The 19,092-nt window shown below is 43.3% G+C and overlaps 1 protein-coding gene across 2 annotated transcripts in view; it reads left to right on the top strand.

Annotated features, from left to right (window-relative positions):
• ANLN (anillin, actin binding protein) overlaps positions 1 to 19,092 on the top strand; it is a 214,696-nt gene that overhangs the window by 124,185 nt on the left and 71,419 nt on the right. For both annotated transcript variants that reach the window (XM_075827026.1, XM_075827024.1), the window contains exons 14-16: positions 13,750 to 13,876; positions 14,063 to 14,111; positions 14,206 to 14,262. In XM_075827026.1, the coding sequence (XP_075683141.1) occupies positions 13,750 to 13,876; positions 14,063 to 14,111; positions 14,206 to 14,262 (233 nt within the window). The remainder of the gene's footprint in view (positions 1 to 13,749; positions 13,877 to 14,062; positions 14,112 to 14,205; positions 14,263 to 19,092) is intronic.

Raw genomic sequence — 19,092 nt, 5'->3', positions numbered from 1 at the left:
AAGGCGTATCAGCTAGGCAGATAGTGGCTAATAGGAGTAGAGAGGAATCGGAGAGAACCTGTGTAAAGTACATGGGGTTGGCGGAAGACCTACCCAGGAAGGAGAGACGCGCCTCCCCCACAGGAAAAGCAGGGTTGTCAGTAATAGGAGTCAATGGGCCCAGTGGGTCATCCAGTGAGCCCCCTATCCCACAGGACCGAAATGCCAGGAGGGTATTAAAAACTACAAAGGAGACGGGAGTCTGTCTCCTGTCTCTTCCCAGGCAGGGTCCGTGGCAAAGTAGTTAGGATACGAGTACGACTAGTTGTTGGGCTAAACGAACCCAAAGTTTAGAATCGTGGTTGTGGAAAAAGTCAAGGGCACGAGCATTAGTCGACGCCAGATAATAAAGACGACAATCCGGCAAACCAACCCCACTTGCATCCCCGGAGCGAGTAAGAATGGTCCTAATCAGGCGGGGACGACCCGTTGGCCATATGAAGGATCCAAAACATTGTTGGATACGTAGCCAATAAGAGGATGGGATGGAAATAGGGATTGTCTGCAGGAGATGCAGCAATCTGGCGAGGAGTGACATTTTAATAGTACGGCCAAACCAGGAGAATTCACTTTTATGCCAAGAGGCGAGATCTGTGTGAAATTTGGCTAGTAGAGGGGCGAAGTTATTGGTAAACAGTTGAGAGAACAGAGCTTAGGCGTATGCCCAAATATGTTATACCCCCAGAAGGCCAGGAGAAAGGGAAATTACTTTTGAGGAGTAATAGTGTCGAGGATGGAAGGGATACATTCAAAGCCTCAGACTTGGAAAAGTTGATCTTAAAGTTGGACCATGTTTCAAAACGGGACAGCTCAGACATCAACGATAAAAGAGATATATACGGGTTTGTGAGATAAACCAAAAGGTCATCCGCAAATGCAGAGCACTTATATTTTGTCCCGCCTATGAGAATACCCTTAACATCCGCGCTGTTCCAAATAAAGGCCATGAGATACTCCATAATGAGGACATATAACATTGGGGGATAAAGGGCAACCCTGCCTGGTACCATTATGAATAGCAGTGGGTGCAGAGAGGGAGCCATTTATTTTTAATTTGGGCGGAGGGAGAATGATAAAGGGCCAATATTTTACTCATAAGGTAAGGTCCTAGTCCTATATGTTGAAGAGTTTGTTGAAGGGTGGGCCAGGATATCCTGTCTAACGCCTTTTTGGCATTTAGAGACAGGATCATGAGGGTGATGTGGCGAGTCTGGGCATGATGGATAATATCTAAAGCCCTAAGGGTATTATCGCACGCCTCCCGACCAGGCACAAATCCCACCTGATCTGGATGGACTAATTTAGGAAGATGTTTATTCCATCGGTTGGCGAGCAATTTGGCATAGATTTTTAGGTCTACATTAAGTAAGGAGATGGGGTGATAACTGGAGCAGAGCTGAGGATCTTTGCCCGATTTAGGAATGACCGTAACATGGGCCAAGGTGGAGCCAATGGGGAACAAAACTTCAGGGGAGATGGAATTATAGGCTTGGAGAAGAAGTGGCGCAAGACAGTCAATGTTTTATAAAATTTGGCAGTGTTTCCATCCGGTCCGGGGCTCTTTCCCCCGGAAGGTCTTTTATAACTGCAAGGATCTCCGGCGAGGTAAAATCAGCATCCATCTCCTCAGCCATCTCACTAGTCAAAGGTGTGAAAGGAGAGGGGAGGGAGTCAGTGGAGTGGCGAAGGTTATAGAGGTCAGAATAAAATTTATGAAAGCAATCCGCAATCTCGGCGGTCGTATGGGCTACATGGCCAGAGGAAGATTTAATACTTGGTTTATACGATTAGGCCAACTGAGCCTTTAACGCTCTTGCTAACACGCGTCCGCTTTTGTTACCAAATGCAAAACAATTTGCTCTGACAAACTTGGAGGGCACGCTTCTGGGCCCAGTCTAACAGCTGTCGGGCACTCTAACGTGTAAGAACAGAAGAGAAAGCGCAGGCTTGCAAGCCAGCTCAAGGGAGCTAATTTTTTGTAGAGTGAGTTTCAGGGAATGGGCCCTTTCTCTTTTAAGGCGTGCCCCATGCTTTATGAAGACTCCTTGGAGCACACATTTAAGGGCCTCCCACTGAAACATAGGAGATGTGGTATCATGGGCATGATCGGATGTGAAGTGCTCAACCATTTGCAGCAGTTCAACACTGCAGGCCTCCTCAAGGAGTAGACACTCATTAAGTTTCCAGGACCAGGGACCTTTAGTGAGAAAAGGAAGGTGCTAGGTGCAATACGCTGGGGCATGATCAGACCATAATATATTGCCAATGGACGTGGAAGCAGCCCAAGGAAGGGCATGGTGTTGAAGGAGAATGTAGTCCAAGCGACTGTAGGTGCCATGCGGATGAGTAGAAGCTATAATCTTTGTCAGAAGGATGTTTGAAGGTGCCAGGCATCACAGAGTTGAAGCTGTGAAAGAGCGTGTTTCACCCGTTTGATAGCATTATATGCAATACCGGAGCGACCAGTTGAATTATCCAGTGTCAGATCTAAAGCAAGATTAAAGTCTCCCCATAACATCACAGTCCCCTGCACAACCGGAAGGGCAGCGTCTATGATATGAAGAAGGAAAGGGACCTGACCAGTATTAGGCATTAATCACTGAACTCGCACCCACCAATGTTTAGAACCAGGATTATATATATCTAGCATCAGTCAGTGACAACATTGACGACCTGATGAGCGAGGGATTTATGGAGAGCTATGGCAACTCCACAAGATCTGGAAAGGGAATTGTTACTAAAATGCCAGTGTGTGTAAAATTTGTCTAATAGCAGGGGAGTGACCCTCAAAGCGTGTTTCCTGGAAACAAGCAATATGTACCTTTTACGTTTATGAAGGTGGTGCAGGATTTGCGCTCTCTTTTCAGGCGTATTCAACCCCTTCGCATTGAAGGAGGCTTTAGTGAGGTCAGCCATGTACGTAGGCAGAACCGCTCTCTGAAACGTTCCGGAAAAAAACGGAAGGCAGGAATCCAGGATCACCACACGGAAGATAAGGGAGGGGGGCAGTCTAGGGATAGAAATCACAGCATTATAGGGACCGTGTCATGATTTTTTTTTAAAATTAATTTGTGTTTTTATTTAATAAAATATATTTACTTTTATTTAATTTTTCCACACTCAAAGTTTTTTTTATTGACTCTCTTACTGTACTGGGGGCTGCCATGTTTTATTTCATTTGTGTATGTGTCTCTTAACGAGACATACACAGATAGAATAGGGAAGCACAGTGCATAGGACACAATGAACGGGAGCCGTCCATTGCCTCTATCTGGCTCTGTACTGCGCAGACACAGTTGAGAGCCGCACAGCAGAGAAGCTGGTTTGTAGGGAGATAGCCGGCGCCATTATGAAGACCGGCTGCTCTGGTAAGGTGTGTGTGTGTCTGTCCCTCTGAGACCCCCGCTCTAGTGACCCCCGTCGGGCCCCCCCCTCCCCCCGTTGCTAGATGTATTGTCAGTGTGGGCAGTGTGCGGACCGTGATCGGGTGAGCAGCAGATGGTTATTCCTATTACAGAGTGGTGTGACAGTCTCCTCTACTGTGGAGGAGACTGTAGCAAGATTGTATGGTGATGCGTCCCCACCCATTCTCGCTAACCGTCTCCTCCAGCATCACCATACAATCCTGCTGAGAATCTCCTCCAGCGTCACCATACAATCCTGCTGAGTCTCCCCCGGCGTCACCATACAATCTTGCTGACCGTGACGCTGGAGGAGACTGTCAGCAGTATTGGGCGCTGATGCTAGAGTAGACAGCAGTATTGGGTGGTGATCCTGGAGGAGACTGTCAGTAGGATGGAGGGATAAAGACATTTAGCAGGAGAGGCATGTATAATGCGCAAAAAAAACCTGTGTCAAATACATGCCGTGTGAACCTGTCAACTGAAAAGTCATTCACTTCACTTTCATCATTCTAAGGGTATGTTCACACGCAGTGTTTGCAGACGTTTTTTGTGCCGTAAATGTCCCGAAAAACAGCTGAACAATTTGGAAGCAGAACGCCTACAAACATCTGCCCATTGGTTTCAATGGGAAATACGGCGTTCTGTTCCGACGGGGCGTTGTTTTACGCGGCCATTTTCCAAAAAACGCCATGTAAAAAGACGCAGGAATCTATACTGAATTGTAATATCACAGGATATAATGTACTTTTCCAAAAAGCAGTGCATATCACTTCTTGGGACTTTTTTTGGAGCCGTTTTTCATGGACTAGAAAAACCGCTCCAAAAACGGGCGTCAAAAAACGTGAGTTTGATTAAAAAAATGGCTGAAAATCAGGAGCTGGTTTCCCTTTTGTTTAGTAAACGTGTGAACATACCCTTAGCCTTTTGGTGTGTCCTATAGCTTCTGCCAGCTGCAGAATCACACCCAAAATGGCAGCCGGACACTGCTTAGCAATTTGAAGACACCTTTTCCTGGCTTGTAGGAGGGGGGTGAGATTCCCTCCCACATTTATGGCAGCTGTGAGTCTGGTTGCTTTGCCTTATTCACCTTGCTGTAATTCTGGGAAGTGCTCCCTCTGGTGGCCAACATTGGAAAACATGTCAAATTATTATTTAATTTTTAATACTTTCCACCATGTGGAAGAAAAGAAAAAATCCAGCAAAAAACGTAAAAAATATAATGGAAATAAGTAACTTAAAAAAAAAAAAAATTTAATTTGCGACTCATTCACTTTAAAAAAAGAAACACCAACAAAAAAGGCATCAAAATAGTGACTGCTGTACAGGCTAAACACAGAAATGTGAAGGACCTATAATCGTCCACTGCGCTCCGGGTTGGTCCAGTACCTACGGGGGGAAGGTGACCGCTACGCATAAGGGCAACCCGCGCTCCCCAGCGTATAATATCAGAAATATAAACCCCTAGTATTAGACATATTGAAAATAGAGGGGAATGCATGTTAGAACAGCAGGAAGTACAATACCTAAGGCAGAAAGCAAACTAGACATCCCACAATAGGCAAGAACAAAAGAGGACTTCCAGGAACTCTAAAAATTAGTAAGAGGCTCTGTCACCACATTATAAGTTGCCTATCTTTTACATAATGTGATCGGCGCTGTAATGTAAATTACAGCAGTGTTTTTTTATTTAAAAAAACGATCATTTTTGACGGAGTTACGAGCATAAAGCTAAAATAGTTCGTAACTCAGTAAAAGATCGTTTTTCTAAATAAAAAAAATCTACATTATAGTGCTGATCACATTATGTAGAAGCTAGGGCACTTTTAATGTGGTGACAGAGCATCTTTTAGGCAAAATAAGTCCTAGAGCATACAAACAGGGCACCATGCACCGCAGGTTATCAGGCTAAACGGGCAGTCTCATCAGATGGTGTAGATTCCTGGTCCCGCCATCGTCCAGACAGTCTTCTGGGACCTCTTGGGGGCCGACCTCCGGTAGGATTCGGGTGTAAATAAGGAAGGCGTCCTAATTGAGATCCTCTGCCAGCAGAAGACCACAGCGAAGGCCGTGATCACGGAGGAAATCAGGCAAGTAATTTGGAGATCGCAGAGTATAGGTGTGACCGTCGCGTCTGACCATTAAGGCAAAGGCATGATACCTTTATTCCGAAGGACCTCCAGAAGGGGTTTGAGAGCTGATCTTTGCGCCAGGGTGTGCCCAGACAGATCCGCTAATATATGTATCTGCGTCCCTTGATGAGAGCTGGTAGGCTGTTGTCTAGTTTTTTGCAGAATAGCGTCTTTGATTGCGTAAAAATGTATCCGGCAAATGACATCTCTGGGCCGCTGGTCATCAAGACTTAATGGACGTAGGGCTCTATGAGCACAATCCAGTTCAACATTGGTAGTAGGTGGACGACCCAATAGATTATTGAAGATGGTATACCATGTAGAGAAGAGATCGGATTCAGGAATAAACTCAGGCAGACCCCGAATACATAGGTTGTTCCTCCGATTAAGATTCTCAATGTCGTCAAGATGCTGTTGCAGAGTGAACGCTGGAAGAGGGACTGCTAGCCAGATGGGTGATATCGGGAGGGATGCAGCCTCCAGAGATGTACGTGTACTCTCTTCCGGTCTCGGTGTCTCTGCTGGTGAGTGTCGGCGGCCATTTTGGAAGGCCTCGTGCGTGGAAAGGAGAAGAGCGGCAGCCTCTGAGGCATCAACGGTGTGTAGGGGGATCCCTGAAGACCAGACCTCTCCAGCAAGGGAGGCCGGCTAGGACACAACACTGGCCTGAGCAGGGCCGGGATCCGCTATGGAGATGTCGCAGCGGCTATCTTGGCGGGCGTCGGCCCGTGGTGACCGGGATGCAGCACCCTCAACGCCCCTGACACGGAACGAGGGGCTAAGGTTCCCTTGCGGAGGCACCTGAGAAGGTAGGGAGACATACGCTGTCTATTGGTCACAGTCATCGGAGCCCTGGGAAAACACAGGTGGAAAGGCCGGGCGGCCATCTTGTCCTCGGGCTTAAAGAGGCTCTGTCACCAGATTTTGCAACCCCTATCTGCTATTGCAGCAGATAGGCGCTGCAATGTAGATTACAGTAACGTTTTTATTTAAAAAAAACGAGCATTTTTGGCCAAGTTATGACCATTTTTGTAGTTATGCAAATGAGGCTTGCAAAAGTCCAAGTGGGTGTGTTTAAAAGTAAAAGTCCAAGTGGGCGTGTATTATGTGCGTACATCGGGGCGTTTTTAATACTTTCACTAGCTGGGCGCTCTGAAGAGAAGTAACATCCTCTTCTCTTCAGAACGCCCAGCTTCTGTCTGACAGTGCATATCTGTGACGTCACTCACAGGTCCTGCATCGTGATGGCCACATCGGCACCAGAGGCTACAGTTGATTCTGCAGCAGCATCAGCGTTTGCAGGTAAGATCGACTTACCTGCAAACGCTGATGCTGCTGCAGAATCAACTGTAGCCTCTGGTGCCGATGTGGCCGTCACGATGCAGGACCTGTGAGTGACGTCACAGATCTGCACTGTCAGAAGCTGGGCGTTCTGAAGAGAAGAGGATGTTACTTCTCTTCAGAGCGCCCAGCTAGTAAAAGTATTAAAAACGCCCCGATGTACGCACATAATACACGCCCACTTGGACTTTTACTTTTAAACACACCCACTTGGACTTTTGCAAGCCTCATTTGCATAACTACAAAAATGGTCATAACTTGGCCAAAAATGCTCGTTTTTTAAAAATAAAAACGTTACTGTAATCTACATTGCAGCGCCTATCTGCTGCAATAGCAGATAGGGGTTGCAAAATCTGGTGACAGAGCCTCTTTAAGGCCGGAGCGGGGCCTGCAGCTGCATCGGGGTCTGCCTGCGGAAATATGTCCCAACATCACTGAGTGGATAAGGGACGTCTAGATGAGGTAGTCTTGTTCTTTTTAGTCGCCTTCCACATCATAAGGACTGGATGGTAGCTGGTTTTAGTAAAGCTGGTGGAGGAGCTGATGAAAGCACGTCCTCACTCTCCCATAGCTGGCCACACCCCCACCCCCCCCCCCCCCCCATTTTTTTTTAAATAAAATGGCAGCCACCTAATTTCATTTGGCCTTGACAAGACTGTTTCATTTCTTGATGCCACCAACTATCTTGATGCTGGGCAGCTTCTTTTCTGATATGTTCCTCAGGGTGCAGTAATTAAACACTTAATTTTTATTATTTAGAAATTGCATATCTATTTAGGTTTATTTTCTGCTTGACCACTGCTATTAAAATGAAAGAGGAGGTTCCCATGGTTGTCTACCTCAGTGCAGGAATACCTTCCGTTTTTTTGTACTGCTTCAGATGGGCATAATGGTCCAGGAAAGACTTGGTATGTTGTAGATGGTAGGGAGCGTAGGGAAGTATCACATATTTGTATATAATATGTAATATGCTTTACATATTTGTATATAACCTGGGGAAAGGTTATAAATGTTGATATTGGGGGGAAATTCCTTAATCACTAGTATTGAAAGGTGTTGAATGGGAAAAAGCAGCATAACCTATTTACTGTGTAAATCTTAGAGTTTGAAACGATTCCATTTCCTTGTATCAGTCACTGTCAAATTTAATGGGATATGCCGACATTATTGATCTAATATGTATGGATATTTGAAAGGGAATGTGTCATCAGAAAATTAGCTATTTAAACATTTTTAAAGAATTTTTGTTGGGTTTTTTCTGAATGTGATTTCATTATTTATATTAAAATGTATTCCTAAAATCTTGCAGTTATCAATCTGGCCACTGAGCCTCACAATAGACTGACACTTCCTGTTCTGCAGAGATCACTTTTAAGCAGTCATCTCATTATGATCACAGGCAGGAATACAATAACCAAGTAACACCTCTATATAGATAACACAGGATCCACCATTGATAATTGGTGATGGACACAGCTCCCCTCCTATCCCTTCCTGCATAATGAACTCTGTACAGGTCAGAGTGCCTAGAAACTCATCCCTAGAAGTCAATGGGTCTCTTTCTGTTCACAGGTTCCTATTGTTCACGTGGCTTCTGTAAAGTATATCTCTAAATGCTGTTAACAGCATCTCGAGCAAGATGGCTACCCCATAATCATATACAGAACAGGAAATAAAAACATATTAACATTCCTTTTAAATAGGTATTCGCATTTCAGACATTTATGGCATATCCCATGGGGTCCCCTGACCCCCTGTCTTACCTTCTCTTGCCGTTTGCTCTTTCCGTACCTCCAGAGTTACATAAACAGTGTAGCTTGCTGTTTCTGCAACTTCAATTTGCTTCATTACTACTATAGGAGTTCTGGAAACAGCGTAGCAAAACACGCTCGGCTGTTTCTGGAAAATCCATCCCCCCATCCGTTTGTGGTGGCAGAAGGTGACAGCGGTCAGGGGTCCCAGTTCTAGAGTTAGGTGTGGGATCTGCATCTGTCAGACATACTTAGCATATCCTTTGTATTTTCCATAAACGTCCAAGATGGGAATAACCCTCTAAAGTCAACCTGTTGGCTCTCCTGACATGTCTGTTTTAGTAATTGCTTGTATTCTAATGAAATCACAATTCTATATCATCTTTTCAAAGAACTGTGCCAAACCTCTGTTATTCCTCTTGGAAATGTATGAATAAATCGACAGCTGGGTATTACCATTTCTCTTGTCAATATAAATTATAATATTTATATAGCGCCAACATATTACGCAGCACTTTAGGGGAAACATGAAACAAACTATGTCAGACATACATAGTGACAAAACCGATTTACAATTCAAACACAGGAGTGAGGACCCTGCTCGCAAGAGCTTACAATCTATGAGGAAATAAGGGAGACACAAAGTGTAACAGTCTTTGTTCTGTACAATGGTCTAGCCATTTTATTTTTTATTTTTTTTATACACATGGGGTGGTAACATAAAGCTGCATGAGCCGGTCACCAGCCAGTATCAGTGTATGACTGACATGAAGAGAAGGAGTCTGAGGGAATCTTATTCTGATGACTAATCTAAAAGGGGGGCCATGGGAAAGTGTCAGATTAGGGAATGTTATAGGCCTGTCTAAAAAGATGTGTTTTCAGGGCACGTTTAAACCTGTGGACATTGGGAATTAAACTGATTGTCCGGGGTAGCACATTCCAGAGGACTGGTGCAGCACGAGAAAAATCTTGGAAACGGGAGTGGGAGGTTCGGATTATGGAGGATTTTAATCTAAGGTCATTGGCAGAACGTAGAGCCCGAGTAGGGTGGTAGACCGAGATGAGGGAGGAGGTGCAGCACTGTGGAGAGCTTTGTGGGTGAGTCATTTTGAATTTAATTCTGAAGGGGATGGGCAACCAGTGCAGTGACTGGCACAGGGTAGATGCGTTGGTGTAGCGGTTGGTCAGAAAGAGGAGTCTGGCTGCTGAATTGAGGATAGATTGGAGAGGGAAGAGTTTAGTGAGGGGGAAGACTGACTAGTAATGAGTTACAGTAGTCAAGATGAGAGTGAATCAGAGCAACAATAAGAGTTTTGGCTGTTTCCTCAGTAAGAAAACGGCGGATTCTGGAGAGGTTTTTGAGGTGAAAATGACAGTAGCATGAAAGTGATTGAATGTGAGGAGTAAAGGATAGATCGGAGTCAAAAATAACAGAGACAGCGGGCGTGCTGCTTAGGCGTTATGATAGTGCCACATACTGCGATGGAGACATCAGGTTTAGGGAGGTTAGTAGATGGTGGGAACACAAGGAGCTCCGTTTTAGAAAGATTCAGTTCCAGATAGAGAGGACATGATGTTAGAGACAGCGGACAGACAATCACTGGTGTTTTGTATTAGAGACGCGGTGATGTCACGGTGAGATGTATATAATTGGGTGTCATCAGCGTAGAGATGGTACTGGAAGCCAAATCTGCTGATGGTTTGTCCAATATGGGCTGTGTAGAGAGAAAAGAGGAGTGGACCTAGGACTTATCCCTGAGGAACCCCGATTGCAAGGGGAAGAGGAGAAGTAGTAGAACCAGCAAATGACACACTGAATGAGCGGTCAGAGAGATGGGAGAAAAACCAAGAGAGAGCAGCATCCTTGAGGCCAATAGGGTGGAGCATGTTAAGTCGGAGTTTGTGGTCTACAGTGTCAAAGGCTTCAGAGAGATCCAGAAGAATCAGGGGAGAGTATTTACCGTCCGATTTATCCGCTAAGGGATCAGTTGAGATTTTACTAAGTTTCTGTGGAGTGTAGAGTGCAGAAATCAGATTGTAAGGGGTCTAGAATGGAGTTGGCAGAGAGATGGAGAATAAGGCGCGTCCTCTGCAGCTGCTAGTTCGCGCAGGAGGACGGATATATCCGTCCTGTGATCGCGCGTGTACTGACAGTGTACACAAGCGGCAGGAGCACGGCTATTATACACAGCCTGGCTCCTGCTGAAACTGCCAGAATCTAAGCGCGCTCCGTTTCCGGCAGTTTAATCCATTAAATGCCGCTGTCAATAGCGACAGCCACATCTAATTTGTTTGACAGAGGGAGGGAGCTCCCCCTATCACTCCATCGGCGCCCCCGCCGGTCGCTGTCTGGTTTCCATGGCAGCCGGGGGCCTAACAAAGACCCCAAGGGCTGTCTTCAGCAAATGCCTGTTAGGCCATGCTGGAGGCATGGCCTAATAGATTGCCTGCTTTACACTGACAGGCAATAATGACAGGCAAAAAAGCACCCCAACATTTGTAAATCAATTTCTCCCGATTACGGAAATATGCCAATTAGGCCGTGAAAATGAATATCAACATTTCTTCCACTAAAATGTTGCATTTTTTCAATTTCACAAAGGATAAAGGGGGAAAATGCTGCCCAACATTTGTAAAGCAATTTCTCCAGAGTGCAGCAATGCCCCACATGTGGTCATAAATGTTTTTTCATTAGAAAGTAATTAACCCTTGCTGGACTGATCCATTTTTTTCTTTTCCTTTTTTAGTTTTTCAGTTTTTCCTCCCCGCGTTCCAAGAGCCATAACTTTTTTTTTATTTTTCAGTCAATAGAGCGGTATGAGGGCTTATTTATTGAGGGAAAAACGGTCGTTTTTATTGGTACCTTTTTTTGTACATACAACTTTTTGAGCACTTTATTACATTTTTAGGTAGAGCGAAGGTGACCAAAAAACAGCGATTTTGCCATTTTAAATTCTTTATTTTTCACGTGAGACGCTCCATACATCACCCCCCACAGTAAGACATGCTATGTCGTGGTGCACGAAGGGGTTAATGTGCAGCGGATGGTGCAGAGTGAAAATTAAAATTTTCCACTGATATGCCATTTTAGTGCACTAAATGTTATGCCCAGTTTGTGCCACTGAAGACAAATACCTCATAAAATATTAACCCGGTTCTCCCGGGTATGGCGATGCCATATCTGTGGACGTAAACTGGTGTTTAGGCACGCTGCAGGGCTCAGAAGGGAGGGAGCGCCATTTGGCTTTTGGGGCGCAGATGTAGCTTGGTAGTTCTGTTTGGGGTTTTACTGGTATTTCAGTTTATAATGTGGGGGCATATGTTATCTGTGCGTGGTACATCAGGGTATAATAATGCAGTAAATAAATAATCCGCAGATATGTGGCCGGTGTCGCACTGATAAATGACGCCCGATCTTATCTGCTTTTGGACACTCTGCACATTTTGCATCGCCATATTCTGAGAGCCAGAACTTTTTTTATTTTTTCTCCACCGGGGCTGTTTGAGGGACAAACTGTAGTTTTCATTGGTACCATTTTGGGGTACCAGAAATTTTTTTGATCACGTTTTATTCAGTTTTTTGGCAAGCAAGGTGACCAAAAACCATAAATTCTGACAATGTTTTTTATGGCTTTCACCCTAGGCTATAAATGACCATTTTACTTTATTCTGCGGGTTGATATGATTACGGCGATACCATATGTATATAATTTTTTTATGTTTGCAGCGTTTGCGCAATAAAATCACTTATTTATAAAATAAAAAATTTTTGGTGTCACCATATTCTGAGAGCCATAACGTTTTTATTTTTCAGTCAAAAAAGCTGTGTAAGGGCTTGTTTTTTGCGGGACGGGTTATAGTTTGTATTGGTACCATTTTGGCGTACATGCGACTTTTTGATCACTTTTTATTGTATATTTTGGGAGGGTTGGTAACCAAAAGATTGTGATTCGGGCACTGTTTTTCGTTTTATTTTTTTTCGTGGTGTTCACCGGAAAAATAATACTACCGGTTTATAGATGGGGTCGTTACGCGGTGATACCAAATATGTGTACTTTTTTTAACGTGTTCATTTTTTCCCTATAATAGACTTATTATAGGAAAAAAAGCATTCTTTGTTTGTCACTTCTAACTTTTATTTTTACACTTTTTAAAAACATTTTTATCTTTTTTTTACTTTTTTCACTTGTCCCACTAGGGGACACTTAGACTTGCAGCTCTGATCGCTGCTAGAACACATTACACTACACACGTAGTGTAATGTGTTCTAACTGTCATTGTGACGTGACCGTCACACTGACAGGAAGCAGAGGAGGACCCGCCGGAGGCTGCTCCTCCGAGGCTTCCTTACATGGCAACCCGGAGGTCATTGTCTGGCCTCTGGTTGCCATGATAAGGATCGCCAGCCCCCGCAAATACATGTGGGGGGCTGCCGTTCCGCTGTAAACCTCATCAATGTGGTGATCGCAATCGACCACCGCATCGAAGGGGTTAATTGCTGATTTCAGCGGCGACAGGCCGCTGATCGGCAACGGGGAGAGCAGGGCTGACACCCTGCACAGTTAACCGCCGCTGCGGTGTAGCGCCGCGCGGCGGTTAACTATTAAAGCGCGGACGTAACTGCACGCCCAGGTGCGCGAAGTTACTGCTCACCTGGACGTGCATTTACGCCAAGGTGCGGGAAGGGGTTAATGACTCCTAATCGTAGCGGACAGGGAGCAGAATGGAGGGGGTGTCAGCTGTATATTACCACTCCGTTGACGAAAAAATGTAAACGTTATGGGTCTCCGAATATGACGGCACGTGACGTTTATTCTGTCGGTCGGTAAAATTTTTGTCGATACCAAATTCTATAAAGTGTTTTTGTCTACTTTCCAAAATAAAAACACAATTTTTGTTAAACACGTAAAGACAAAATCTGAAGTATTTTTTTTGAGGAATTGATCTTTTTTCACCCCCCCCCCCACAAAATGTTTTAATGCTTCTCAGTACAACATATAGCATATGAAAGGTTGTTAAAAAAACAAGCCCTCATACAGCATTGTCAAGTTATGAAAATGAAGTTGTCAATTATGCCTTTCACAGAGTCTGCAAACTACTACTTCTTCATAATTGTCAGATCAGGTGCAGAAAACATGGTGGCTACTCCTCTTGCAAGTATTTCTAGTTCAATGAAAGGAGATGCGTTGGCCTTCCCAACTATATTTACTCTGTAAGTATATAAACTTTTTTGCACATGAATTTATGTAGGAAGAGTTATGCTAAAGACTTAATGACCCTTCCCATATTTCAGAACTGTATGTCATCTTCAGAATGCCCTTGCATGTGTCAAGTTTTGTCTATTGTGTAAATTCAAAGAGTGTTATTGATTTTTATTTAAATCATTTTTTTGTTTTAGTGAAGATATCTCTAATGACTTTGAAGTCTACATAGATGTCTACAGCTTGGTAAGATAGTAGTTTTGAACTTATATTTATAATAGCATATTGCATGTATTCATTTATTTTATGAGCTAAGCTTATTTTACGTGGCATATTTTAGGCGCAAAGAAAAGAAGTTCCCACATTTGAGAAGAGAAAAAAAGCTGTGAAGTCAAAGGTAACTAATTCTGATTCCTGAACATTTAAATTCACATCTTACACATTTATATGAGAGAAATTAATACCTACTGCATGGACGAGCTATGAGCAATGTTGCTGTCAGGAAGTCAGTAGCTGCAATATATTTTTCTAGGTGTTGTTGGTTGAAATTCCCTATTGGGGTACCCACACGTTGTTGATTTGTTTCCGCAACAAAGCTGCAGCAAAATCTGCACTTTTTATGTGCAGATTTTGCTGCAGATTCACTGTGGATTTCACCCTTATGCATTGGACAAGATGAAATCCGCATTGAGCATCCTGAACAGAATTTCGTATGCTGCGGATTTAAAAATGTGTGTGGAAAAATGTTCTGCATCATGCAGATGTGATATGTTTAAATCTCTTCCACATGGCTGGCACTGTAATCTGACGCGGATTTTACGCACCGAAAATCGACAAAAAAAAATTCCCATATAGACTCTGCCTTAGGCCTTATTCACACGAACGTGTCCGTTTTGCGCTCATAAAAAAGGCAGGGTTTTTCCTGCGTTGCCATTCCGTGTGACATCTGTGTACGGGGCCAGTCTGTGTTTTTTACACACTTATGTCATCCGTAAAACTGAGGGTGGTGTTTTTCTTTTTCTCATTTTTTAACACTATTGTGTGAACCACCCGGATGTGTGGACGTGTGCTGTCCGTGATTTTCACGCACCCATTGACTTCAATGGGTGCGTGATGTGCAAAAAACGCACAAGAATAGGACATGCAGTGGGTTTCACGCAGCGGACACACGCTGCATGAAAAACACAATACCTGAATGGACCGATTGAATAGCATAGGGTCAGTGTGGCGTCCGTTGTTTTAACGTGTGTAACACGGACGTGAAATACGCTCGTGTGAATAAGGCCATAGGCTACATTCACACGAGCGTATCACATTCACGAGCGTGAATCTGTTCCGTGTGTGTTGCGATTTGCATCAGTGTTCTTTGTGAGTGGCATGCGTTATTCACACCCCCGCAAACGCAAAGCACATCTTTTTTTTATTGTTTTCAATTGAATTGATGCGCAAATCACGCACCTCACCCGGATGTGCATCCGTGTGTGGTGCGGGGTTTTCACGCATCCATTGACTTCAATGGGCACATGAAAGTGCAGTGCAGGACATGCAGTGAGATTATCGCAATGGACTCTCGCTGCGTAAAAACTTCTGCATTTGTGAATGGCCCATTGAAAGCAATGGGTCCGTGTGCTGAGCGTGATTTCCATGCGCAGCACACAGACGTTAATCACGTTCGTCTGAATGAGCCCTTAGAGGTTATTCATAGCAAAAAAAAAACAAACTATATAGCTGCGGATGAATGACTTGGATCACCAGGGAAACTAGTGGATGGTCATACTTGTAGGATTGCATTCTCGTCATTCAAATTAACACAAGGTTTGGCCAATTCTGCCAGTACGAGAGCATCCTTTTTAGCGGCTTTGCCTAATAGTGCAGCTTTTCGTACAGAATACTTTTTTCTATGAAGAAAGTCTCTAATCTTTTGTACCTTGTCAGCCACGTGCAGCTTTGAGTTGTGGCCGGGAGCAACATTCAATAAAAAATTTTTTTATAATTTAGGCGAGACATAGTAAACGTGAAAAAATAGGAAATAATTCATTTGTCAACATTTTGGTTATTGTTTAGTGTGAAAATGAACACACTGGTGTTATGCCTTTTTAAAATTACACGGTTCAGGGGTTTGGATATTTCTGCAGTGTTGTCAGTGTGGTTGTCATATTGTAACCAGTGCACATGGCCATAACTAAGTGCTCCTTTGGCCACTAGTTGGGGCCCACTGCTCTCATATCCATGTACCGTAATAGGGAATTTAGAAAGGGGTTGGCTTATTGAGACAACCCCTTTTTTAAAGGGTTTTTGGCTTTAGGTAAATTCTTGATCGCTATATAAATGAAATGTCTCCGCTCAGAAGTGGGTGCAATTGTATACAATTTAGGCAATGCTCTGTAACGGTGCGTTCACATTAGGGATGTCACGATACCAGAATTTGGACTCCGATACCGATACTTAGTTTAGTATTGCGATTTCGATACCAATTTCGATACTTTTCCAACAGTAATAAAAAAAAAGTTCTTCCGTTTTCTGATGTGAGGCGTGAGGTGTGATGATGAATTTTGAATGTGCCTCACATTAATAGTAATTAATCCCATCATGTTTCTCAGTCATAATGGGTTAATGTGTGAGGTACATGATGGGGTTAATTACTATTAGGCTGTGTTCACACTGCGTTTTTTGCAGGAGGAAAATTCCTCCTGCAAAAGCTGCTCCAGTAGGTTTTTGCACAGTGGTTTGACAAAAACTCGTCAAAACACTCGTGGAGGTTTTTTTTTCCTCTTTCTGACTCATTGAAATGAGGTTTTGGAGGTGGAAACCGCCTCAAGATGGGTCATGTTGCTTCTTTTTACCACGACGAGTTTTTTTTACTCGTGGTAAAAAAAACTCGTCTGCCTCCCATTGAAATCAATGGGAGGCATTTTCGGGCGGTTTTTGAAGAGTTTTTTTGGCGCGGTTTCTGCCCCAAAAAACTCGTCAAAAAGCTCTGTGTGAACAGGGCCTAAATGTGAAGAACATTGAGGTTAAATTCATCGCACCTAGCGCCTCACATTAATAAGTGAAAGAAGGCAGTGTTTATTTTATTTTTTTACAGCGTACACATCATAAATGATGCAAAAAAATTGTTGTGAAGGTTATTACGGCCGCGCCAATACTGAATATGTATATTTTATGTATTGAGACTTATTTTAATGTTTATTGTAAAAAAGGTGTATATAATATAATAAATATAATCTAAATAATATATCGACCATTAGGGTCAGTCAATAATTCAGACATTTGGAAAGCGACCGTATTTTTCACAGCCAGCAACACACCCCTAGTTTTGGCTGAGTGATGAGATTGAAAAATGTTGGGGAATGCAGGATGTTTGTCGGGCGGCATCCTTCTTTAATAAATGCGTCTCTTAAACACAGCGGACGTCACAGGAGAGTTTAAGGGCTTCTTTCCACATAGTAGAGCGTTTATGGGTTATTCAAGCCATTAATGTTAATGGAAGCAAATTTAAGCGAAGGTACCATTTTTTGATACAAATACATTATCGTTTAATTTCTATACATTTTTATTTGGCGAAAATTCAGAAAAAAATTAGTTCCGCAGCAGTTTTAATATTTTTTTTACACCATACACCGATCATCATAAATAATATTATATATTTGTTGTACAGGTTGTCTATTATTTCATGTTTTGGGACTTATATTTGAAAAAGTTAATTTATTATTAAAAAAATGTGTGTATTTTTTTAACTTTTTATTTATTTATCATTAATTTTTTTTACATTCATTTAACTTTCTTTTTTTAATCCCATAAAGGGATTTATCATTTTGATTTTGTAACTGTAATGTACTGGCATAGATCTATATGCCAGTACATTAGCCTGTTACTGATCGTACATAGGCAGTTGTTAGGGCATACCTCAGTATGCCCTAACAGGAAATATGTTCAGACAGCCCTGGGGTCCTTCAATGGACCCTGGGCTGTCTGGCCATACAGGTTGTGGGCTTTGATCGCGTCGGTTATCTTCTGTGACGCGATCAAAGTGCAGTCCCCTCTCTTTAAACGCCACGATCAGCTTTAATCGCGGCATTAAAAGGGTTAACGGCAGAGAGAAGATGTTTCTCTCCGCTGTCAGAGCGGGGCCCTTGGCTGTGTATCTCGATCGCGTGCACAAACCGCTGTCACACAGGACGACGAGAATGCTCATCCGAATGCGCCAAGTACTCGCCGATCAGGACGAGCATTCTCGTCCTGTTTCGGCAACCAGTTAGTCTATGTAAACCTTTTGAAAGACATATATGCTTTTTAATAAAAAGGTCAGTGTTTTGTGCAACTAAAATGATTAAAAATTTTTTTCCTTGAGATACAGCTGCTCTGTATTCTTTATACAGAGCAGCTGTGTCTAGCGCTTTTCACTGAATCCGTTAGTCCCGTGGATCAGAGTGGTTCAGTTAAAGCGGAACCTGCGTGTCTGACATGCGGGATCCAGTGGTTACCAAATGGACCCGCCTTTACTGAACCTGCCAGTCCCATGGACCTGACGGGAGCAGGATTTGGACAGAGAATACAGAGCAGCTAGATCTCAAAATGTAAAACAAATTTTTAATAAAGACTAATTATCAAGTGACCTGTTTATTAAAAAAGAGAAATGCCTTTCAAAAGGTTTATATAGCCCCTTAACCGCTTCCCGACCGCCCACTGTATATTCACGTCGGCGCTTGCTGGGCTCTGTGCAGCGCCAAAGTGAATTCACGGTGGGTGTTAAAAGCGCGATCCGGGTGTCTCAGAGTAGTGCTGACACCCGGATCGCGCTGTTATCACCTGCCTCTGGTCTCGGAGATATGATCGGGACCTGATTAGTTCAGGTCCCGGTCATGTGATCGCAGGGAAAGTGTGTTATAGCAACGAACTGGAAAGTTTGTTGCTATAACAAACTGGAAAATTTGTTGCTACAACAAACTTTCCCGGGGACCGATTGCAGGTGCTGCAGTCGGTTATAAGGCAGAACCGGGGGCCAAATATCAGCCCCCGGGTCTGCCATGCACGACAGTTGATAATACGTTACACTACCTAGGTAGTGTAATGTATCATAGCAGCCATTAGTGCTGCAAGTCTTCAAGTAAAAAGTAAAAAATGAAGTAATAAAAATATTTTATAAAAGTGTAAAAACAAGTTATAATAGTTACAAAAACAAAAAATGCTTTTTTTCCTATAAGTCTTTTATTATAGGAAAAAAATG

The sequence above is a fragment of the Rhinoderma darwinii genome, chromosome 5 (genome assembly GCF_050947455.1).
Source record: "Rhinoderma darwinii isolate aRhiDar2 chromosome 5, aRhiDar2.hap1, whole genome shotgun sequence".
NCBI classification, from domain to species: domain Eukaryota; kingdom Metazoa; phylum Chordata; class Amphibia; order Anura; family Rhinodermatidae; genus Rhinoderma; species Rhinoderma darwinii.
The sequence above is the reverse complement of the archived record's forward strand: the minus strand, read 5'-3'. Positions and strand labels throughout refer to the sequence as shown.